We start from the raw sequence: 23777 nt of genomic DNA on the forward strand, positions 1-23777 counted from the left end.
CCTCCTGGGGTTCCGAGACAACGGACTGGGTCTTTTCAATCGAGTCAAGTTTGATGTTTATCGTCGCCTATCGATTGGCGAGAGGCAATGACAGCTTGTCTGCGACTATGACCAGACCCCTTGAGCAAGCTGCAGTGTTGCACCGTGAAGGAAGGGGGAGGAAACGCCTCAGAAAGATTTCGATGCGATTGCGCGGAAACAAAGCCAAGCCGTTATATATAGCTTCAGCCCTGCCAAAGGCGGACGGGCCTGGAAAAATCGAGAATCGTGACAAGGCGAGAGAGAAATGTAACCTCACGGGCCCGAGTGAGACGGGGCTGTCCGGCTGCTTGCGGTTTGGCGTCGTCTCAGGAGTTGATCTGGATACTCGAAACAGTGCGTTTCGGGGCCTTCTGAAAATAGAGGAAGTGCGCGACTGATAGAGAGATGTCGAGACTCGAAGGAGGACGACTTACTCATTTACCCTGCTGAGAGTTCTCAAGCTGCATATAATCTATCGATATCATCTCAAATCACTTTCCTTCTTGCCTCATCCTTTTTTCGAATCGCGCGGCTTTTGATACGCATATTTTTTCAAGGCCTTGCACTTCGTATCAATATAGTATTTGAATTACCTGTCTGTATATTAATTATTCAAACCCGCCTTGTTGTATCCTATAGTACTCTGTAATCTATTCATACTTTCAGTGTGGTGATGTGGTTCTATCTAGCCACGTGCCAGCTATCATTGGGAGTAAAGTTTTTTTCTTTCTCTCTCTCAGATCGTTATCGTGTATTGACTTACTCATCTACCCTGCCAAACCCAATCTATCACGCATGCAGGTCCACCCCGTCCATCTCGATATATCGCTGCTAAATCATTCTATTCTGCCCACTGCCTAGTGCCCCGTAGGTCCCTTTAGATGGAGAATGGAACAGTGGATCGAATGCGAGCTTTGAATGGTGAACTAATCTCTCAAGGCTTGGTACGCGACACCCGAAGGCAAGCAAGCAAGCCTTTGAGAATCTCCAAACATTTGTCCCTATTCCTTTGCACGGCTTTTCCCCCGGAGGTGGGAAAATTCGAGTTTTCTAAACCTCAAGTCTGGTTAGCTTTGGTGATAGCTTCGACTCCGTGATGCAGGGTGGAAAGAAAGCACGGGGTTCTATTTTTCACCCAGAGGTTTGAGGAGAGGACGAAGGGGTTCAGGTCGCGTAACCCTCTTCTGCCCATTCGTGAGTTATCGCAGTTCTTAGATGATTCGGCCTGGTTGGCTAGATTCCTCGTGACACGTATGTTATTGAGATGATGACACGGCATGCCTACATCGCCGTAGAGAACGAAAGGTCACCTTACCCTCTCCGCCGCATGGATTCTCAAAGTGATTTCAACATGATGTGCACCAGTCTCTGTAACATGGACACTACATTGTTGAGATGGGAAGCAGAAACCTGTCCCATCTCACGCGATCCCTGGACGGATGGGGGAACCGGCGGGCACCGCCCTACATCCCATATCATATTCTAGCCGTGATTTTGTGCGAGATGGTTGTCATTAGATGTAAGCTCTGGCCTTCTACAGCTCACTACGATGAATAGACGCCTCGCCCAACCGTTGGTGACCAGTAAACTGAGACGGAGCTCACTCCGTACAAGCTAGTCCATGAACTTTATACCCCCTTCTCAGAGCGAGTCCGAAGCTTCCAGTCTGATTCAAGGCCAGGCTCGAAGCATCGTCTTGATCACACGAATTGATATCTCACAAGCAGTCTCAACCACGGAGGATAAACATGACGAAGAGACGCCTCGCCTGCACTGTTGGTACTTATGGAAGCAAGCGCCGCGCGAGCTATGAACGCTACGCATCACATCACATGGGGATGAGCGAGTTGGCAGCATACAGACAGACACAAGGCCAGTCTTGAACTACCGCCATAACCTCAGTTCGAGTGCATCAAAGGAACTGCTCAGGAGGGCGGGACTGGAATATGCAATTGTAAAAGCGGCCGTCATTTTAGAATATCATCACACGTATCTCTCTATCATGACATATATCCAAGCACCGCTTTCGCTAGTCAACGCTGTCCCAAACTGAATCCCAAATATGAACTCATAAATATCAGAAAGTTTCCATCCCAGCGGCGTCGCACCGTCTCATCGTATCAAGAAACCTGTAACGCCGCGAGATCAAAATCGCTTAAATCATCGCCAGACATGTCTCAAATCAAACAAATAACCTCCCAAAAAAGAATATTCCAAACATTCAATCCAAACACCTTGCACCTGAAAACAAGGCCCGAGTCAAAGCACAACGACAAAGGCTTCACCGCCTGTAGCTGTAGTCGTTGTACTCTCTCTCCCTCCTCCGGTCGGAAATGGTGACCCTCATCCTCTCCTCTTCAGGTGGCGGGGGCGGCGGCAGCATCCTGGGCGGCGAGTACCTCCGGCCCTCGACATACCGGAAGGTCTCGTACCGCGGCTCAACGGGGACAGGGACGGGGTATGGCACCCGGACGGGCACGAGCTTCTCCCGCTCAACGTACACCTCTCTGATATCTCTCTCCCTGTCGCGGCTGCCTCTCCGCGAGTGGCTGTGGCTCCTTGACCGGCTGCTCCTGCTCGACTTGCTGCTCTTCACCGAAGGCTCGACATCGACCGCGATGACCTCGATAGGGGGCAGGGGCTCCGGAACGACGACTGGTGGCGGCGGTGGGGGAGGCGGGAGGGGCAAAACGACGGGCGGTGGGGGAGGCGGAGGAGGCTTGACAACCACGGGCGGCGGCGGGGCGGGCTTGACGATGATGGGAGGCGGGGTAGGCTCGCGGGCCGGGATGAAGGTAGTCTTCTTGGTGCGGACGGTGACGGCGCCGTTGGTGGGGGGTTCGAGATAGAGGCGCTTCTTTGCGCCGTGGTGATGGTGGTGGCGGTGGTGGTGGTGATACTCGTAGTATTCCTTTGACGAGGCTGTACGATGCATGGTTAGTTATTTGTGCTTATGTGGACCTGGCGCGAACGTTGCGACAACGGTTGACGTCAGGTATTTTGGGGCTTACTCGTACCCATTTTGGACGGCTGGATTCGTGCCAAGGGGATTTTTGAACGTATAGATGTTTCTTGACTGTGCGCCTTTTCGGTGGCCTACACTTTTTTCGGTGCGACTATCGCGATGTCGAGAGGAGAATTTGGTTGGAGTTTGGTTATTTAGGGTTGGTTTTAGGTTGCGGACGGGCGGGTAGATGCAGGATGCGTCGTGAACCCGAGGATGGGACGAGGTGTTGCGTGTGTTTGCGTGTCGCGACCCGAGGGATGTCCGAGATGCGATATGCGGGAATGCGATCCGCTAGACGACCGTTTTTGTTGCGACCAAAAGTGATGTGCAGAGCGCAAAGACCGGGTGAGGGAAAATCAGATGTTGATCACCTGGCGCGGGGTGGGCTGGCCTTTTACTCTACCCAAGGTCGGTAGGTGCAAAAAGGGAGCCAGTGGCGAACGAACGGGTGGGAGAGAGGAAAGCGTTGGAGCTAAGTAAAGGTGTCGCAGTGTCAAATGTCGGTAAGCCAGCGGCGGCGGCGGGTTGTAGTTATGGATGGTTGTGGTGGGAGTGAGAAGAACAGGACCGGACCCTTTCGCCTGGAGTGTTGGTGGGCGGGAGATGCGCTATTCATATAACACTCATCCCACACCAACGAGGGGACACCAACGACGAAGAGTCTAGGCTCTTTGGCTCGGTTGCAAGGAAGGCATGCACGGGGGTGGGAAGGAAGGGGAAGGGAAGGGGACGGGGAGTTGGCAGATGGCAGGTTGAATCAAGGTCCTCGTCGCTTCCGCAGGAGGGGGAGGGGTGACTGGGCCTGCCTACCTACCTGCCTACCTGCCTGGTAGTTGCCCCTCCTTCCGCAAACCAACTAATGGGAAAACACCAAGAAATTGGCCTGTGAGAGAGTTGCGCTGCGGTATTATCATGCACCACCTCTCACGCTTCTCAAATTGGGTGTGTGTGTGTCAGCCCAAGGCCAATCTCGCCCACTGCCCAGCGGGAAGGGGACATCCACGCAGGCCAGGCTGCCTTGCATCTATCGTCCCCTTCAACTCCGTCCACTCGGGTTCAGCTATCCGTACCAAGCCACAACCAAGCCAGAGAAGCAAACCCGCCTAACAAGCACATGGACGACGAAGCTACGAATTACACTACAGCACTCCGTAAAAGCCCACAGCAGATCCGGGACGGGAGCGCCGAGATGCCAGATGGACGCACGTATGGGCGCGCAAGAGTGGATGTGAGTATGCACCAGGATGGAGAACTATTGCCCCCAAACTTTCAAAGACTCGAGGTTCGAGAAAGTGAGAGAGAGGCGCACGCAAAACACAGCCTGGACGGGTCTTGCTTGACATGCAGATGGGTACAGAGTACAATCAATCATTGGGTGAACGGTATCTAAAGCCACGGTATCTAACAGGTACTGTGCAGCAGCAACTCCAATTCCAAAACCCCAGATGGATGGATCATGGACCGCCTCATACAATTCCAACCTTTTCACGCCAGTGTCAAGTTCAACCCAACCCAACCAAAACATCCCATCCCTTCCTTCCCTCTTCCGCTCCCCTCCCTCCTTTTTCCTGTTCCTTAGTACTCCGTACCGTACCACAGATGTACCTGCCATGGGAAGTTCTCCCGCCCTCCGTCCTCTCACTCGGGAGGGGAGGTGGTCGGCTGTCACCTGGCACCTTCCTTCCCATCGTGTGGCAGACAAGGGTGCGCCATTGGGCAATTGAGGCCTTATGACGCCAGCGGGCACGTCACGCCAAAAAATGGAAAAATCAAGTTGTAAAATTCCGAGGCGGTCGACCATCGGTACGTACTCGCGTACACAGCGTACCTAAGGTACCTTACCTACAGTGTACACTAGGTAAGGCACCTACTGCGGTACATTGACCGGGGTCACTGGGCACGCGGCACGTCCAGTCCACCTTCCCGGCCTCGGCCCCAAGTTCCCAACCACTCAGATGCTCAGAACAGAGAGAACAGAGAGCTTTCTATCCAAACCTTCCAAAGAGCTAAGCTGCGCGACATGCCTCCTCCTTGATCGTAAAGCGCCGCACCAGCAATCACCAAAAGAGAAGGGCAGAGCTTCCAGGCCACTCATTCGCCCAAGTCGCTGTAGCCGCCCTGCATCTGCACTCTGCGCGCTCTGCACTGCTTGACCGCGTCCGGCACCTGGTCCTGTCCTTCAGACGGAAAATTCAAAAAATTCCAAGGTTGTTGTCATAAGTTCGTAACTGTCGTCTCTCCATGGCCCTATCGCCCATACGAATAGCCTGCGCACCGAACCCAACAGGCTGGGGATGCCAGACCACAACCGGGGAATCTTCCAAAACGCTTCCATCCTTTGAGTTCCTCTCCCCCCATCTCGGCCATATCTGGGCCATCTGGGGCCACCCCTGATCATGGGGTTTGCAGGGCTGAGCTTGTCAGATTGGGTTCTGTGTGGTGGTGAGCTGGCAGTCGCACGTCTCCGCTCCATTTCCTACTCGTCCCAACCTTCTTTTTCCCTTTTCTCGCCCAAGCGTAGCGTCTGTGTCCGGCTCTGTTCGTTGGGCTGCAAAGGAGACAATATTCCCTCTGTCTACTCCCCTTCTGCAGGAGAAAGAAGCACCTTTCGATGCGTGTATGCCGGTAGACAAGTAGCGGAAGGGCTAGCTGGCCTCAAATCTCCGTTGGGCGCCCATCCCACGATGCCAAGCCGATGAACCAACACCCATCCCCAATCCATCGATCGTCTCCGTCCTGCCGGCGCAGACTGGCAGCCCAATCTTTGACGCGCCTTAGGTGAGTGTGTTTGGTGATTCGTGAAGCAGTCGGTAGTCAAGAAAAAATTCTAGGCCCAGCCACTTCCGCAAAGAAGACCCTTGCACCCGGGGTCCTGGCTCCGGCTCGGCTGCCCCCGAGCTTCCTGGCTTCGATCCAAGGCAGTTGCACTTGCCAGACAAGGGCCGTCATGTAGTGTAAGGTAAGTAATGGTGTCGTACTGTCGCCAGAGGCGTACCGCGGTATGCGTCCCGCAAACTCACGTCCGTTGGCTTCGTCGTCTATCCAGCCGCCTCGTGAAGCTCTGCTTGGCCGACATTGGCCGACTGTACACGGCCCGTGGAGCATTGATGACTTCGATACCGGCATGCTGCTGGTAGCCAGGCTTCTCGGACATGTCTCCGCCACCATACAGCGAAGCAGGAAACTTTGGGCCCAGTCTGTCGTCGCCTCGCACTTTTCTAAGCACCCAGTCGACGAGGTGTCCCATCTCGCCCATCCACCACAGACCAAGCACAATCGTCAGGATAGTGACGGGTATCGCGGTGGCCCAGTACAACCACTGCCCGGCCTCCATGTCTCGGATGTCGCTAGAGTTCATCCCGAAGACGCTCGAGACGGCGCTCAGAGGCAAAAAGATAATGGTGACAATAGTAAAGGCATAAATCGCCTGCTCTTGCCGGTCCTTGGTCACCGCGGCATTATTGAGGTTCTAGTTCAACCCGTTAGCGTCTCCATCCCAGAATCTAACATGTCACAAGCGGTCTCGAACACCAAGGTACTCACCGTCTGTTCCAAAACGTCAGCCTGTTCAGCATACTCTTCAAAATCCCTGCTCCGCCGCTCTAGGAGCTGCGTGCACTCCGCCGCGAGGAGATCCCTGAAGCCGGCCGCGTCCGTGGACGGAAGCTTGTAAAAGTCGGACACCTCTGCACTAGCAGCCATGACCATGGGCTCCAGCAGAACCTGCACGTCTTCGTCATCGCCGGCGCCATGTCTGCCGCTGCTTCTGCCCATCCGCAAATGAGGCTTGAGGGAAGCTGCTTCGTGGTAGTTGGCTGCGGCGACCTGAGTTCGAGCCGAACGCTGAAGCTTCGCTGCTGCGGATGAACCTTCTTGACGAGAGGCTAGGATAGAGCTAAAGACACTGTTTTGCGCAGCGATTGTGCGGTCAATCACGCTTACTTCCTGGCGCAAAAAGTTGATCCGTTGCTGGTACGAGATGTCCGACTGCCCGTTTGCAATCTCGTTTTCCTGTCCGCAATGTCAGTGCATGATACAAAAGTAAAGAGTCCACAAACCACGAGTCACTTCAAACTTACCAATGATCTGAGATACTCTGAATAAGTGTCTGAAATTCCCGCATACTTTCCGGAAGTATTGGACAAGAGGCCGTAGCTGATCAAGGACACCACCTCGAGCGGGAGGACGGAAGACCGTTCCAGCAGGTTGAGACTTGACAGCCGTTCCATCATGTGCTTCATGCCGTTCTTGACCAGCGTGTCCGCCACCTCCAGATGGTCCTCCCACATGTGCGTTTCGTGACTCGCGTAGATCAGGCCCATGACCAGATGAAGCCAGGCTCGGATCAACTCCAGCGGAACGTCGATATCCACCCGGTCCGTGGGTTCGGCGTGGGACAGGATGCTCTTGAATGCGATGACGGGGAGAGCCATTTGGCGCAGTGCTTTTCTGACCGTTGGGGCGTTTGCGTAGACGGCTTCGCGACGTGTCTTGTCGAGGTTGTTCGGATGAGACTCACCCTCGGTGGCCTCGGGCTGAGGGATCTGAAGAGCTATTAGCATCTAGTAGGGGCTCATAAGACCAGCAAATAGACTTACTCTGACTAGGTTCATCACAGCACCCCAGAACCTCTCTGTCGTCGGTCCGTCAAACAATGGAGGCAAGAAGAAGCGGAACAAAGAGTCAGCCGCGTTGAAAATGTCTACGCGCTCCTCGTAGTCCTGCTTCTTCCACGATTTCTTGGTATCCTGCATCCGCGCTCCCTGCTGCTCGAGGTACTCAAACACTTCATTTCTCGTCGACATCTCAGCCTCTAGATACGCCCGCCGGTCCGGCCCGTTGGTCTCGGCCGTCAGGAACTCCTCAACTTCGGACAGCTGTTTCTGAAGGACAATGAAGTTGGGACCTTCCATTGGGCTGGGCGGTCTTGCTTCGGCCCAGCTGAATACGTGAAACATCTCGTTGGTCTTGTTGGATTGTCCCGGTGGGAAGCTCATCCGGTTTCCAGCTGAAGATCTGGGCAGCTGTAGGCCACTGGACGAATGCCCAGCGCTACTGCTTAGACCTTGTTTGATGGGTCTCAGGATGCCGCTTGGCGGTAATTGCGGTGGTGCGCTGTAGGGTTATCAATACGAGGTTCTTTTCGACACGAACTCACGTAGACTTACCATGTTTCCATATTAATCACTACATTCCTGCGCGAAGTCCTGGCGAATTGAAGCACCTTCCACCAGCGCGCTTCTGTCAAAAGACGACCGTTGAAATGGAAGCGGACCGCCTTTGGCCAGAAATCGGCAAAGTGCGCAATAAAAGCGAACCAGGTCCGGCACTCCTCTAGAGGAAACGACCACATCACCGACTCGCCGTGCTGGATAAGTATCCGCCCTGTATCCGCGCCTAGGGCAGTGTCTCTCGCCGGCTCAGATGTCATTGTGACAGTCTCGCCGCGCAGGGCCTCTTCGTACATGGACCCGCAGGTGATGAGCAGCGAGTTATCCAGGACGATACACCACAGCTGTCGAATATGGAAGCACATATTTTCCCCTCCATTGCCAATTTGTCGCGTTGCCTGAAGCATATCCCGCTTCTGCGAGTTCCGCGAGAACGCTAATTGCAGCAGCGTTAGGGGTGGGTATGCTCCCGGGTTCCCCGTGGCCAGGATTCCAGAGTACTCTTCAAGTGAAAAGTACGGGATGCAGAGCCAAGTCACGGAACGTTTCCTTGTCGTTGAGCCTTTGGCTTGATCTCCTCCGCGTTGTAGGGCTAGTTCGAGATGGCTGGGCTCCATGTGTTTGACCGTTGTGTCGCGTGAGGTGCGGATGGTTTTGGAGAAGTTCTTCCTCACATCAGAGAGAAGCTTGCGGATGTCATTTTGCTCCGATTCGGAGAGTGCACGAGAAATCTCATTCTGGCCAAAAGTTAGCGTTTATCTACCAAGAAGGGCTGTTCTGGGAATGAAGACTAACAGTGAACTCGTCAAAGTTCATCATGTCTTGCTGTACATGCCTATAAGAGGATTAGCAATCCGACAACACCAAAAACACAGTCCACTTACAGCCATCTAAACAGCGATTGCCGTCTTCTCTTGGTATCATATACAACATCCAAAGCAGCGGAATGCACACCGCCCAGAACACCCTCACCAGTGTACATTGACTGATACACATGAAGCGCCCTACTCAACGGCGGTTCCTCCCCTCTCAACGTAGAGTCATCCGAGAATGGAATATCCAAATCCGACCCATCATCGTCCCTAGTCGGGTCAGACGACGAGCGCGCCGGGTCAAAGGCATACACCTTGCCTGACGTCTCCTCTAAATCGACCCAGTCCTCAACCTCCTCGACGGGAGTGAGGTACTCCTGGCCCGTAAAGTCTGGCGGCATCGGGAATCCGTCTAGGTCGAAGCTCTGCTCGTCCGACTCCGTCTCCTCGTTGGCGATGATGGACGGCACGGGCACGATTTCAGGTTCTTGCGGTGGTGACTGGTGCCTCGTCTGCATCTGCGCCTCTTCTGGTATCGCCGCGGGGAAGATAATGTTCTGCTGCTGGGTGGTGGCGGTGGTAGTGGGCATATCATACACAACGGGAACAGAAAGCGGCGTCTTGGCCCGTCTTCTGGGAGCATACGACTCCAAAGGTGATGCAAAACGTTCCAGTGGCGATGTGAGCCTCTCCAAAGGTGACTGGAATCGCACAAAGGGCGAAACGACCCTCCGGCTCCTCTGACTCCGTTGACTCCCCTGTCGTCCCGGGGCTCTGGGTGGCGGGGTGGGTGGTACAGGTTCGTAGATGGGATCCCCCTTGCGAAACTCCTCAATCAGTTGGACGAGGTGCGCCGTCTGGGCTTCTCTGCTACTGTACTGGCTCCTGAGGCTCTGGGCTGAGGCTCTGCTGCTGTTGCTGTAGGGGAAGAGGGACTGGCCTCCCCGTCGGCGAGGTTGGGGTGAAGGTTCGTACTGTGACATCGTGAAGGTTTCCCTCGCAAGAGCCGGGTATAATGATGTGGGTGGCCTTGCTGTTTCTGTGCCGTAGCACCATGTAAAGTCTGTCGTCTTGGTGTAAGTGCCGTTTGGTGGGTTTTCCCTTGGACCCTGGTATTAATCGAGTGGTGATAATATTTTCTCCTTCTCCAAACGGCAAGGTGGTATTGGATATCCTTTAATTATCGATAGATTGCGAAATAAGCGAACGCCTCTTTAGATCGGCGGCGCCCCCGAAACATGATGCACCACTTATTAAATAGAATGCTTGCCATGACTACCCAGTACTATGTAATGGCAGCAAATCACCATGACAAAACGCAACCTACCCAGCCCGGCCGAAAAAACCACCAGCCACCCGGTTGTTGCAATGGAACTGAGAGGGGGCAGGGCAGGGCCGACACTAAACACGGGGACCGCAAGCGCCGTTGCCCATCACCTCAGTTACTGCCGTTACTGCCATGGCGCCAGTCTGAGCGCTGGGCCGCTGGCGGCTTTTTGTGCCTTGTAGGAGGATACCACGGCAGGTACAGAGGGCCGTGGGCCTGTGAAGGGCCAAGCAAACGCCAGGAACCGTCAACCACGGCAGGTTCCCACCCACGCCGCACAGAGGATGGAGACAGTAGAACACGTTAGCGGCGGTGGTTCTTGCCTTGCCCCGCCATCTTCAGCGGTGAAGACACAGGCCCGGGAGGCCCCAGCTTGCAAAGTAAGGCTAATCAGCACTAAACGCTCTGGGCCCAGCCACTGCCGGGGCGACGATGCAGGTGGCTTCCCTGTGGCTCAGATTGAACCTCATCTCACTCTTCACTCACCACGGGCACCCACGGGCACTGTCCATGGCAAAAATAAGGACATTTACGTCATGTCATGGGACTGCTGCATCCTGTGCTCAGATCTCTTGTTATAAGTGCCTTCTTTTGAAGACGAGAGTATCCGAGTTCTTTTAATCCATCCGAGTATCCGTAAACCGTGAACCTTTGACTCCAGACTCATAAACCAGGGGGTATCGTAAAATGAACCTGTCCTAGAACCGAAAACCGAATGGGTATCTTCTTTTCCATAACCGTAACCGTAACTGTGGCCGACCATGCCAAAAGACAGAAAATGAAAATGGAACAAGCAAGCAAAATCATCAGTCCGTAGTGTCCTCCAGTAAATGAGTACCTCCTCCGAGGTTCCGTCACATCCACACACCTCCAAACATGATAGAAAAAGAAACAAAAGTCGTCAGGTGCCGGAGGACTCATGCCTTTTCGTGCATTCGCGTGAAAGCATCGGTCCGGAAGGTCCAATCTGCGAGATGGGTTGAGCAAGTGAAGTTATCCGTCCATGTACTAGCCCCTGCCACGGAGAAACAAGAAGGTCGAAAGCCGCAATGATGCAGAGTCGTAATCGTAACAAGAGAAGAGTTGGTAGCCGATACCGAGATACAAAATGTCCGCGTCCGCGATGCCAAAATGAAGTAGTCCGAGTTGAAGCACGATAGCGAGAATGACGATATCCCAAGTGAATCCCAAAGGTTGATGAGTATTCAGCAAAGGCAAGAAAGGGCTGTACGATCCAGGTGGGGAGAAACTCAAAGCTCGGTGCTTAGTTGGTCAAGACTGCAATCTTAGCCAGTGAACGGATAGCCGGGAACGATACCAAAGCCGGAAAGACGACGGCACATCTCGTCAACTGACTCCTGGTAGAACGAAACCATCGCGGGACCAGACAAGGCAGGACGCGAAGAAGGACCAGCGGGGTCGATAGGCTCTTCGTAGAAGAAGCGGCTCTCGTCAATCTTCTCCTCAACCCACTCCATGTTCTCGTCAAAGATCTTGGGGAAGTCGGGAAGCAGACCCTCGTAGTAGAACTCCTCCCACTCGGAACGCCAGGGGAACGGAAGGCCCTCCCAGAGACTCTGAGTCAGCGGATTGAAGGTAGGCTGACGGCGCAGGAAGGGGAGCACGACGGTCGCCAACTTGGCAAAAGCCACCTTCATGGGCTTGAGCTCCTCGTCGAAGGGGTTGTCGAGGTACAGATGAATCAGCGCCATCCGGAAGGGAACCTCGAATCCAGCCATCTTGTTGAAATCCTTGATCTGGTAGTAGAAGTACCGGCCGCCGAACGTGACGCGGTACATCTCGTACGCCTCCTCCATGTTGTCGAGCTGGCTCTTGAGCATTGTCGAGACGCCGAAGCGATACGCTGGGCCATAGAACATGACGTTGTTGATGAGAGGACGGGTGTCCCAGATACAATCCCGGTTCATTCGGTGGCCAGGGAGATCTGCCAATATCCAGATTAGAGAAGAATTAAGGCAAGACATCCCGATAGTTGCTTACCACCATTATAGATGAAGAAGATGACCGGGCTAAGGTATGCCATCGTGCAATCGCTCAGGTCGAGGTGGGTCTTGCCGTCCTGTTCATCAACCAAAAAAATGAGAAAATTGCAATCTTCCATCAAAACCGATAGTAGACTTACCTCGTCGGAAGGGGGAAGGAGCTCCGTCAGCTTGGTGGCCTCGGAGGTAACGATGTCGCGATGACATCCGATCATCGTGCCCTCACGGACATGGAGGAACAAGTTATGGGTCTCTCTCTTCAGGAGAAGCCTGGAGTAGGAAGAAGAAAAGAGAAGTCAGTAACGTTATTTATTTCCGCTTCGCGATGAGCCTCAGACTTACCCAGCGCGGTGGTCTCGCTCGAGCGAGGCGATCATGGTTCTTCTGAGCGCCTCGTCCTTAGCCGAAGCCTCGGACGAGGCGACAGTCACCTCTTCTTCGGTCGGGGTCGGGATTGCCGGTCCCTCCCCCTTGTCTTCCATCTCCTCGTCCGCCGGGAGAGGAACGTTAGCCGCGTCGATGGCGGCAGGATCAGCAGCCACGTCAAGAGCTGCGGTTGAAGACCCTCCGACCACCGAAATGGCCGGAATCTCCGGTAGCAGCCACTGACGAGCTGCGTCCTCCGCCGCCTTCTTCGCAGCAAGCTTCTCCTGTCGCTTCTGGTTGACCATCTCGGCGGTGTTGTCGGCGATGGGGGATGAGGAGGTGGTGGTATCACGTTTGAGGATCGTGATAGTTGGAGGAGAAGAGGAAGATGGGTAGTTGCTCCCCCTCAAAAGGGAAGAGGCAACACCAAATTCCTCCGCTCCTCCCACCACCGAGACGGGGCCAGAAGGGGAAGAAGGACAAGGGCTTTCAGCCCGTGAGGCTGCGATATTCTGCCCCTCCCCCTCCTTCACCTCCTCCCCTGTGTATCCCATGAGGGATGGGAAGTCGGCGGCAGAGGGCGGAGGGGGGACTGGGCGGGAGGATTGCTGGTCTACCAAGACCTCTCGGCGCAGAGGACTGGGCTTGGGCGTTGTGCCCGTGGCAGCGATCTGGGCCCACGAGCGAGGAGCCATTGTGGTGGTGGCGGTAGTGGTGATGGTGACTGTTTATGAAAAGCGCGCAGAAGCCAAAGCAACTAGATAAGTGTTAATAATCTGAAAGATCAGGCGAGACGGAAATCGAGGATCAAAGTCTTACGGGCATAAAATGTGATGGATGGATGGTGGTGATGTTGTTGCGCGGGAGAGGGGGAGAAAAAAAGACCAAACAGAGGTGAAAGGAAAAGGTAAAGGGAAAGGGCCCAGGGTCAAGAGCAAACCTTTTTTTCATTTTTCTTTCAGTGAAGCGGAAGATGCCTCCTCTCACGCCGCCCATGAGGTCACTTGGTTGCGGTTTGAGAGTATTCAGGTTATGGTAAGGTGTGTATTCCATCTCGGTTATTCATCCTTCACTTCATCTCACTCAGGTGTCCAGTTGAGGCACTGATGAAATGAGCTGCACCCACCTTAAGAGATGTGAACAGGAAAAGAAGACTCCGGATGTTACAAAGAGGATTGGATCAAGCGAACAATAGATTTGTTATGAGGAACTGTTATTCTCTAGAGTTAACAAGAGCTTGTTTGTACCACAACAGTTTCTTCCTCTGAGAGGATCTCCATGCCAATATCATCCAAACCTCAACTGAGGAAGTTGAAATGAAAACCTATTGTGGGAAGTTTCAGACTCTCAGCATCCAACATGTCACAGGGCCGTATTCGACAGACTACAGATCATGAGAGGAACTTGGTCCTCCTATCTCTTGGAAGGCGCGATGTAGACAGAAGTATTGCTGAAATGTGGGCCACTAGGCAGCAACTTCGCACAAGAGAACAGTCGTTGAAGGTTTTCCCGTTATCGGACAAAGGCTTGGAGTCTTTCGTGGCTGTTTGTTTGTTCAAGACAAACCGGCATAAATGTCTAGGGCCTTTGTCAATTTGAGGTGGCATTCTATATGTTCGACCCGTGAGATACTCGAAGATTGAACTCAAGCAAAGAACGACCGCTGGAAATATATCCCCCCCAAATCAATAGCTTCTTAGTGCCTGCATGAGGCTAACTTAAGCGGTTCCGTTCCCGCTGCAAGGGGTAAGGTATTTCTCCGATGATGCCAAGGTATGTTCAAGATTCCTCGAAGGTGTTAACGCTCAGAGACAGCGATGTTTCCTTCCTTCCGTTTGACGAGCACCAAGATTCGTATGACTAATGGGAAAACTGAGTGGAATATGACGCCGAGGACAAGCTGGGAATGGATTAAGGTAGAATAAACGTCATTAAGGTCAAATCGACGTTGAGCAAGTTGCCATGTCGTTGGTCGTCTTACATAAGCGGCCATGACAAGGACATTGACGCACATTGTCCGGCCGAAACCGAAGTACCTTATCCACGGATACCTTAATGCAGGTCCACTCCCACTCGTCCGCTCCCGCTGCGTACAACAACGCATAGCTGTAAGAATGCAAAGCTCGCTGGCCCAAAAATCTCTGGGGCATAGTCGATATAAGGTCAAAAATGACAATGGAACTAACCAAGCCCCCCTGGTCTTGTCCCAAACCCGAGTCGTGCTAGCTGGCAATTGAGTTCTATGCCACAGTCCTCCAACGGCCCGCCGATCTCCACGGCAGTCAATTCCGTCACCACTGAAAGCCCCTCTCGCGCGGTGCCTTGATATGGGGGCCCACTGTCGGATCACAGCTCTCTCCATGGGCCGAAAGCTTCGGCCACGGGTTTCCTCATTTGAAATAAATGGAGAACGCGGCATCATCAACAGGTCCGAGAAACGTAGCTTCAGCCCCTAGATTTCGACCATGATCAAACGAATCATAAAACCCAGCAACATACCACATCCATTCGAAATGTATCGGCGTATAAGAAAGACGAGACGAACGACTACATCAATCACCTAGAGCTACAACCTTTCAATTCTCCCAAAAGTCCACTTACACGAAACCATCTCATACTCAGCCCGATCTATCAAAAATGAGCTCCGCACAAGGCAACAGAGCCCTCTGGATCTCGTCCTATTCCAAACCCCTCGAGGTAATCGACCTCCCCATCCCAGACGCTCCCACAGGCACAGTCGTCGTCAAGATCCTCGCGGCACCCATCGTGCCCTACGCGCACCTCGTCCACACCGGCAAGCTCCCGCAGCTCAACGTCCACCCACCCTTCGTCCCGAACCCCAACGCCATCGGCCGCGTCCACGCCGTCGGCCCGGACGCCGTGCGCGTCAAGCCGGGTGACCTCGTCTACGTTGACGCCACCACCCGCGGCCGCGATGACCCCGTCAACGTCATGGTCATGATCGGTCACCTCGGCGGCGTGGGTGATGCGGGGCAGAAGTTGATGAAGGAGTGGCGTGATGGCTCGCTGCAGCAGTATCAAAAAGTGCCTCTCGAGAACGTCTACCCTCTCGACGAGAAGCGCCTCATCGGTGAACTTGGCTACGACTTTGCAGCGCTGAGCTCTATCGCGCATTACTCCGTCGCAGCGGGCGCTCTCCTCGAGGCAGCGGATATCAAAGTAGCAGAGACCGTAGTCATCGGTCCCTCAGGCGGCTCCTTTGGCGGTCTAGCCGTCGAAGTCGCCCTCACCGTCGGCGCAAACGTCATTGCCCTGGGCCGAAGCGAATCCAAGCCCGCAGCAATGCGCGCCAAGCTCGGTGACAACCCGCGTCTCAAGACGGTGGTGATGACTGGCGACGCCGCCGTCGACGCGCAGGCGATCCTCGCAGCTACGCCAAACGGCGCCGGAGCGGATGTATTCAACGACTGGACGCCGGGCGAGCTCAAGAACCCGCCGTACCTCGAGGCCGCTGTGCGCACGCTGAAGCGCGAGGGAAGGGTGATTCTCAGCGGCGGCGCAAGCGAGACGCTGACTCTACCGTATGCCGTATTTGAGCTCAAGAATCTGAAGCTGATTGGCAAGTGGATGTGTGAGCGGCCGACGCTGCTGCAGCTAGTTCGCATGGTTGAGGGAGGTCAGCTGAGGATCGGGAGGGAGAGCGGCGCGGAGATCAAGGTCTTTTCCTTGGATGAGCATCATGAGGCGACGGAGTTTGCGAGGGATAATGGTGGATGGAGGAACTATACTGTCATTGCTCCCAACGTGGAGTAAAGCTTGTCTTTTGAACGATGGTCACCCAGCTTCGATCTGTGATTCACTGTTTGGGATCGGTCAGTATAGCCAAGTCCTCATTTCATACTCATTTTATCGTTTGGAAGGGAAAAGAAAAGTGATGAATGGTTAAGGCCAGCCGACAGGACTGATACCGACGCAGTAGCTCCCGTCAATACCTTATCCCACTTGAACACCATCCCCATTACGCTGTATGACAGAAGGAAAGGAGTGAACACCCAAATTTTCCCTCCAGGGAGATGGCTGGCGAGATGACATGTGGTTAAGATCTGTTGAGTAGATAGATCATAAATTTTCCTCGATCCAACGTCCGATGTCATGACATGAGCTGGTTCCTGGCTACTTGAATAGCTGCCGCGTAAATTCGTGGAGATAACGCATATCCATCACGAACAAGGCTTCACCACCCGCTTGTGTCCAAGACCGGGGAAATTTCATGAATGCCTGTCCAGTAGGATACCTAGACATCTCAGTCCTTAGGATTCCCCCGACCGTCAGCAAGGCACTGGGACGTGACAGGATTGGACAATTGCGAGGCGTCAACCCCGTCTCTTCATGATTGGTCAACCATCCCCGGTCTATTTGTCCATGGGTTAGAGTTGGAACGTCTTCCCCCACGCGCGGACGTTGCGGCCACTTGCGTGTAGGGTTTCAGTTTAACCGGCGTGACCGACTTGTTCTTCATGTAGGAAGTGCTGGAGATAAGACGAACTAAAAGTGCGGCTCATCGATTCTGCATGGGCTCACACTGACCTGTTGCTTCCGTTTACCCATCTCTTATTGCGTTGGTTCAGGATGGTGTTCTCGTAAATTTGTTACAGGCGATCAAGTGTAGATAGATACTTGTGTCGTTTCCTGCCTTCCGCTTGTCTCTCATGTTAGTGCATTTGCGGCAAGGTCCTCGTCGTGACCTTCTTGTTCGGATCTCATCCTACAACCAGCTTCACGGCATTGTCGAAGCTTGCGTTTTCATACACATAATCTATGATGAGTTTATCTACGGATACAGCCCGTTAAGTCACGCTTGTCACTCATCACATCTCAGTCAGAGTGAGGTGAGATTCAACCGAACTGAAGGTCAGTGCGTTGGCCGCGGGAAGTGAGATTGAGCCCGCAGTGATGGCTCCCGGCCGGTCACTAACGCGTGTACCTGGGTGAAGATCCCTGCTCCCGCTCCAGCGTGACAAGGAGAGGGGCAGTTTCTTGAGGGGCCTTACTGGGCTGCCACGCTGCTTGAGGTAGGTGGACTTGGGGTACAGGAACGTTGGCCCGCACCTGCTGAATCACTGGTGCTTCGGAAAATAGAGGTACCTAAGTATCAAGGTACCGCCACAAAGGTCCCTGCCAGTGCCTCTGAACCTTCTAAATTGGGCGGGAGGAAGGGGCGAACCACAGGAAGCGATCCTTCCTTCCCCAACCAGCCAACCGAAGGGTGGCAAGCACCTTAATTCCAACCTTAGGTAACCTTCCTGGATATCTCCCACACTCATCTCGCCTTTTTTCAACTACATCTCTTTCCCAGGCCGACCGTCGTGGGCTTTTTGGACGGCATCACGTCCAGTCTCCGCCGCACGACAACGGAAGGGACAAGGAGACGACGGTTTGCTGACTTTTGGCAATTATTACCTTACTGCACCACTGCGGCTTCTCTTCCAACATCTGCGTACGCGACACGGCCCCGAGTCTCATCGTCCAGGAGCCGTCATATTGCGACGGCTTTCACTGGCCTTGGCACAATTTGCATTCGCTTGGTACATCATCGGTATCGCATGAGCATTTTACTTTGCTATCGCTACAGAAGTTACCCATCAAAATAACTCATCCCTCTCCATTGCTTTGGTAAGCGACCTATCTAGACTCGGCCTCGTCGGACCCCGTTTGCTCATCTCATCTCATCTTAGTAGCTGAAACTCACCATGGCGAACAACACATCCACCCCCGCCGACCCGATGGCCGCAGCCTCGAATGCCATGATGGCCTCAATTCAGGACTACATTCGCACCGCCGTCACCACAGAGGTTGCAAATCTCCCGAACGCAACCCAGCCCGCCCAATTGGCGGCCCTTCAGAGTCGTCTCGAGACTGCCAACCAGGAGAACTCTGAATTGAAGGAGAAGATCAAGCAGATTGAGAGTAAGAAGTCCACTCGCCACAGTCACAAGCGCACGTTTTTTCTCTTCTCTTTGTCTTTAGCACAGCGCTGACATCGATCAAGCAGGCGAGCGAGACACCGTCAAGGCGGCCTTCTCCTCTTACCTGGGCTTTCCTCTTCCAGACTCGAAGCTTTCCCGCCATTCCCACAGCAAGAGCAGCAAGTTCCCCCAGTTCCAGAAGTTCCCCGTCGAAATTCGTATGAAGATCTGGAAGCTTGCTCTCCCTGCCGGACGCATTTTTGACCTCTCAAATGTCGATGCCCACTTCTCTCGTGTTCTCCGAGCCCCGATTGCCGCCAACAACGGCGCGCCTAATCCGGCTTTGGTCTTGCGCCAGGCCTCGGGGCTCACTGAAATGAGTGTGACCGCCCACAAGACGCCCAAGCTCCGACTCGCTTGCAAAGAGGCCAACAAGGCATTCCTTGAGGCAGGTGGCTTCGAGTTTGGCTTGTTTGGTGGTCCATACAAAGGCCTTTGGTACAACTATTCAGAGGATATCGTCTTTGTCCGCGAGGAGCCGCGTACCTGGACTAACCTCGACATGTCTCGCATCGTCCGTGTCGCCTTCCCGCATAATAGATTTATGTGCAAGGCCGACGCTACCGCCAAGATGGACACTATTCTCGATCACTTCACCTCCTGCAAGGAGGTCATCCTCATGCAGACCATGGAATGGGATATCCGCTCCTGCCTTGCAAGCCCTCGCCTGCCTGCTAAGCTTTTCCCGCTGCAGGAAGCCGATCCTATTAGCACCCACGACTACCCGAAGGAGCTCTCTGACAACGTCGGTAGCGTCGCAACCTGGGGCGATGTCAAGCGCATTGTTGTCCACATCTGGGATGACCACGTTGTCAACGTGAAGCATCTCAGTCCCGGCCGCGTTCCGAAGTTCTCCGGTATCGAGGTCCTTAAAGCTCGCCCGAGCTACTTTGACTAGATAAGATGGAGAAGGTAGCTTGGATGATTTTCGGGTTGGTCCTTGATGATTCACGCAGGATTTGACATGTACCATATTCCGGTACACTTTTCATTGGGAGAAGGGGCGTTTGGTTTGGTTTCTCCATCGTACGATAGCTAGTCAAGCACCAATTGATATCCACAAGGTTTTTCAAAACGTACACTGTTCGTGCCTATTGCCATTTCACCAGCCAACAGACCTGACGAATGAGGCAATGCTGTCAATGTTCTGCACACCACGGGCCTTCTTACACATCACTTTGTAGAGCGACATTATAGACCATGGGACCTCGCTTTCACTCACCACTCAGGCTCATGCTTCATGTCACAAGCTTCCGTCCTCAAAATGAAATGAATCCAAGACCCATCATGACTTGCCAATGCGTACGTGACTATCCCAGTATGGCAGTTGAGGTAGGTGTAAATCTGTATTTCTCGGGGCTAAACCTCGCCAAGGGCGATCAACGACGCGATTAGCATTTTTTTTCAGAGTCCCCGTTTGTAATATTTAGCATCATGTTTATGAAGGTTTATGAGGGCCTTTACTAGTTGCGCGCTCATCAAATGTTGAGAAACTTCAGGTCGATATCTATGAAGCAAAGTCGTATTCAAAGACCTAGCATTCTTTCTATTTGCCAGCAATCTCCCATCTACACTACTCTGCGTGTACCAGTTTAAAGGAAAGAAGAGATGAGTGACTGAAGTAGTCGTCGATAATCCTTACGATCCACCCCAATCCTCAAGACCTAAAAGATTCGTTCGGGATCCTGAGCGTTCTCATTTTTGAAGACCTCCACAGCTTCAAGGAGCAAGGGTCTCTTGTACATCTTTGGCTTCCCGGCGTTTGCGAGAATCCTCTCCTCTCTCGTCTTCAAAAGCATGCCTCTGACCTCAGCCCAGGTGAGGTAGTCCTTCCCGGCCAGCTCTGGAAATCTATTGGCTATGATGCCCGAACAACTAGCCGTTTGGGCGATGTTAGCATCGTCCTTCATGGCTCGAAGCAACGGCTCCATCCTAGCAAGATCATCCGTCATAATGGACCCGATGGGAAGGTACCTGTCGATGAACAGCGCGACAACGAGGTGGCGACAGGCAGCAAACTTCTCATCCTCGAAACCAGTCTTCAGGAACTCATCTAAGGCGATTTCAACGGATATGATCATCTTCCGAGATGCCTTCAAGTTCGTTCCATGCCACTGGCCTAAGGTCGCATAGTAAATAGCGTCCCGGGCATCGTTGTACCACAGGCCGCGAATGTTGGAGTTGCCAAAGCATCCAAAGGTGAAGCGACCGAATGACATACAGGCCTCGTATGCTTCTTTGCACGCCTCTCTGACGCGAGTGTAATAGTACTCGTGAAAGAAGCGAGTACCCTTGTCCGAGTACCAGTTTCCTTCATGGGAGTCCGGTTCGTAGATTTGGGGGGCTGGGAGAGCTTCGACCCAGATCTTGCGGCGGATCTCGGGAGGCAGTTTCTTGAACTGCGGGAAAGACATGGTTTCACCGTTACGTTGCTGGTGATGGGACTTCATGGGTAGTTAGCAAACAGGCTTGAGTTCTGACAGAGAAAATAAAGCAGAAGTGACTGTCCAACGGACTGGGGTAAGTAGACTCACCCGAGATGTATTCTTTGTAGACCCTATTGAACTGCACTTTGAAGACGTTAGCTTTGTGATTGGAGAGTGAATAGATTCTATTTGTTGAACCTTGCTTTGAGTGCTGTTGATCTGACTGATCTAGCTGATCTCAAGACCCGAGGATGGTACAGGCCCCAGGGGAGAACCGATGGGAGTAAAGAGGCGTTATTTTCCTGGCTTCCCTTAGTCTGTTGTTGGAGGTTAAAAGATAAAATTTCAGCTTACTTTCAGCACCACGCCTTGGTGAGACGGTGTGAAAGAGAGAAGATTTTCTGAGGGGTGAGTTGAAAATTGGAATAAAATTGCCGTAGTTGCGCTATCACTAGAAATAATGTGCAACGTCAAGGATCTCATCGAGGATCCTGCTGAGTCCTGAGGAGATGGCCGTTGTGACCTCTTCACCAAAGTCATGAAATGAAGTATGAGAACTTGATTCCGACCATGGGAAAGGCCTTTTCTGACGTTTTATAGCTTAATAACTGTCTCCCGTGTCTGAATTTCAGTAGTAGCAGTTCGGCCGCGAAACAGAGCCTTAAACGAGGACCAGTTGAAGGGAGACGTCAAAGACCGCTTGTATTCGCATCACAGTGATGCTGTTCAAGAGATTATTGCCAAAACCCCGGGAATTCCTTTGCTCAAATCATGATAAGAACCGGAAGGGCCCTCAAAAGGGGATTGATAGTCTCTATAATTCTGTTTACGAGCCCCGACATGGGTGCATGAGCAGAAGGCATCTTGTCAACTGATGCTAGGCGGGCTTGACGGTCTTGATAGGGTCAGTCGTCTAGACTGAGATCTTCGGTATCTTCGGTGGTATACACGCCTATCCTCTTATCTCGAGAATTATCCAGCCGTATAGGATTACATTTCACATCAAAAGGGGCACAGTCAGGCCACGTTGATAGAATAAAAATCGGAGTGGGAACTGTCTTTGAGTTGATAGCTATAACCTTTCGCCCCCTCAGTACCGTTGGGCAGGGCGTTTCCGGCCGTCTATCTATCTAACGAAGGTGATAACAGAAAGCGATCGTGCCAAGGCAGGAATGTATGGGGTCCTTGACTTATGCCCCGTTTGTGTGGTATCGCCTGAAATGATAACCTTTCTTCTCGATGCGAGGCTTCCGGAAAACTTCCACAGCACGGAAAGTGACATCTCTCGTCTTGGATCCATCCTCGTAGAAGATCTCCTTGAGCTCATCTCTGTGTTCAGCCCAGGTCTTTAGCAGGCCTTCACCCCAATCTTCCACGTCCACTATCTCAGCGCAGACGCGCTCATCATCATCGACGGCGTAGAAGACTGGCTCAGTAGCTTCCATTGCCTCGCGAGTAGGTCCTTTGTTCTCATCAATGGGAGCTCCGCGGGGCTGGTAGGCGATTGTGAGGTTGTCGCAGCCGTAGCAGTCGCTCGTGAGCACTTCTCTGCGTTCGTTCCGGTCAAGGACGATGGCGTCTCCGATGATGAGGTTCTTCACCTGAAGGTGGTTGTTGTACCAGTACTGCTCAGGACCGGAGAGATAGATGGCATCCAGATCATTGTTGTACCAGATCGATCTCATGGTGCCGTAGCCCGATTCGTCCTCAAAGTGGCCAAAGCGAAATTGGCCAGCCTTCATGCAGTACTCGCGAGCCTCTCTGTTGATCTCTCTGAAAGTCGGAGGTGCCCAGTGCTGATAGAACAGAATGTTTCTTGGGTCGTGTTCCTGGTGGTTGTAGTATGTGATCGGCTCGTAGATTCTACCAGGCGGAAGGCATGACTTCCAGATCTTGTCCTTCAGCTCGTTGGGGAGTCGATTGAAATAGCACTGACCGTCTATCGCAATAGTTAGAAAGCCTCTCATTGACGATCGAGGGAAGCTTAAATACCTTGACTGCGAGTCTGAGGGGGTTTTTTGGTTCTCTGGATAGACTCGACAACTTTGCTTGCTGCCTTCAAAAGGAGGGTGATTGCACCTTGACGGAATTCTTGGTCCTGCTGGCCGTCGGCATGCGTGATTCCGGCTAAGGCCATCAACAACGAAGAATGCGTGTTTCCAATTGAGAGTTTTTCAGACTCGTCAAGTTTGGAATACACCTTGCTTGCTGTGTTCAGCAGGCTGGCAATGGCCTCCTGTTGTTTGTTGAGCTGCTGGAAGGAAGAAATGATCATACCGGTGGAATTCAGGATGCTGGAGATTGGATCATTCTCATGTCGGAGAAGCTCTATCTGCTCATCAGGCTCGGGTTGCGAGTTTGAGGCCATTTTGATAGCCTTGCCCTCCGAGTCGGGGTGGTTGATGCGATTTCTTCTACCCACCTCGATGGTGGTGGTTCTGTCAAAATTCGAATGTGTTCAAAAGAAAGGAATTAGGTCTTGCATCCCTTAAAATCGTTTCCGCCGGCCAGCTTAGAAAAGAAAGTTCTTTCTGTGAAGCGGCGGGGCTTGGCTTGATCGTCAATATGAGTGAGCACGCATGGTGAGAAGGATTAGCATCATGCGGGGACAGTCGACGTTTGTCCCCTAGATTGTGGGCCACCATGGCTATGGCTGT

The 23777-nt window shown here is 53.0% G+C and overlaps 9 protein-coding genes across 9 annotated transcripts; 2 read left to right on the forward strand and 7 right to left on the reverse strand.

Moving 5' to 3' along the window:
- Positions 1–1914: 1914 nt before the first annotated feature.
- Positions 1915–3132, reverse strand: BDZ83DRAFT_364270 (uncharacterized protein). Its single transcript, XM_060502601.1, has 2 exons — positions 3039–3132; positions 1915–2943 (listed from the first exon to the last, which is right to left on the reverse strand). Exons 1-2 carry the CDS (start codon positions 3040–3042, stop codon positions 2303–2305), a joined length of 645 nt encoding a protein of 214 aa, XP_060364031.1. The 5' UTR covers positions 3043–3132; the 3' UTR covers positions 1915–2302.
- A 2912-nt stretch (positions 3133–6044) lies between these two features.
- BDZ83DRAFT_579540 (uncharacterized protein) lies at positions 6045–9994 on the reverse strand (the record flags this gene model as incomplete). The annotated part of the gene is made up of 7 exons (XM_060505252.1): positions 6045–6497; positions 6572–7039; positions 7108–7572; positions 7627–8143; positions 8197–8936; positions 8995–9034; positions 9084–9994. The coding sequence occupies 7 exons, from the start codon at positions 9992–9994 to the stop codon at positions 6045–6047; spliced, it is 3594 nt and encodes a 1197-aa protein (XP_060364032.1).
- A 1452-nt stretch (positions 9995–11446) lies between these two features.
- Positions 11447–13402, reverse strand: BDZ83DRAFT_779877 (uncharacterized protein; the record flags this gene model as incomplete). The annotated part of the gene is made up of 4 exons (XM_060515523.1): positions 11447–12283; positions 12340–12418; positions 12482–12611; positions 12684–13402. 4 exons carry the CDS (start codon positions 13400–13402, stop codon positions 11625–11627), a joined length of 1587 nt encoding a protein of 528 aa, XP_060364033.1. The 3' UTR covers positions 11447–11624.
- Positions 13403–14406: 1004 nt separating this feature from the next.
- Positions 14407–15237, reverse strand: BDZ83DRAFT_364307 (uncharacterized protein). The gene has a single exon (XM_060502603.1). It carries the CDS (start codon positions 15127–15129, stop codon positions 14506–14508), a length of 624 nt encoding a protein of 207 aa, XP_060364034.1. The 5' UTR covers positions 15130–15237; the 3' UTR covers positions 14407–14505.
- Positions 15238–15344: 107 nt separating this feature from the next.
- Positions 15345–16481, forward strand: BDZ83DRAFT_579554 (chaperonin 10-like protein; the record flags this gene model as incomplete). The annotated part of the gene is made up of 1 exon (XM_060505253.1): positions 15345–16481. The coding sequence occupies one exon, from the start codon at positions 15345–15347 to the stop codon at positions 16479–16481; it is 1137 nt and encodes a 378-aa protein (XP_060364035.1).
- Positions 16482–16519: 38 nt separating this feature from the next.
- BDZ83DRAFT_364301 (uncharacterized protein) lies at positions 16520–16968 on the reverse strand. Its single transcript, XM_060502602.1, has one exon. It carries the CDS (start codon positions 16820–16822, stop codon positions 16559–16561), a length of 264 nt encoding a protein of 87 aa, XP_060364036.1. The 5' UTR covers positions 16823–16968; the 3' UTR covers positions 16520–16558.
- Positions 16969–17927: 959 nt separating this feature from the next.
- Positions 17928–19770, forward strand: BDZ83DRAFT_624321 (uncharacterized protein). The gene is made up of 3 exons (XM_060508434.1): positions 17928–18341; positions 18407–18665; positions 18721–19770. The coding sequence occupies exons 2-3, from the start codon at positions 18419–18421 to the stop codon at positions 19590–19592; spliced, it is 1119 nt and encodes a 372-aa protein (XP_060364037.1). The 5' UTR covers positions 17928–18341; positions 18407–18418; the 3' UTR covers positions 19593–19770.
- A 588-nt stretch (positions 19771–20358) lies between these two features.
- BDZ83DRAFT_752971 (uncharacterized protein) lies at positions 20359–21108 on the reverse strand (the record flags this gene model as incomplete). Its single annotated transcript, XM_060514281.1, has 1 exon — positions 20359–21108. One exon carries the CDS (start codon positions 21106–21108, stop codon positions 20359–20361), a length of 750 nt encoding a protein of 249 aa, XP_060364038.1.
- A 1202-nt stretch (positions 21109–22310) lies between these two features.
- BDZ83DRAFT_752972 (uncharacterized protein) lies at positions 22311–23488 on the reverse strand (the record flags this gene model as incomplete). The annotated part of the gene is made up of 2 exons (XM_060514282.1): positions 22311–23059; positions 23113–23488. 2 exons carry the CDS (start codon positions 23486–23488, stop codon positions 22311–22313), a joined length of 1125 nt encoding a protein of 374 aa, XP_060364039.1.
- Positions 23489–23777: the final 289 nt, after the last annotated feature.

This window comes from Colletotrichum acutatum (genome assembly GCF_030867785.1).
Source record: "Colletotrichum acutatum strain CBS 112980 chromosome Unknown BDZ83scaffold_57, whole genome shotgun sequence".
Lineage (NCBI taxonomy): Eukaryota > Fungi > Ascomycota > Sordariomycetes > Glomerellales > Glomerellaceae > Colletotrichum > Colletotrichum acutatum.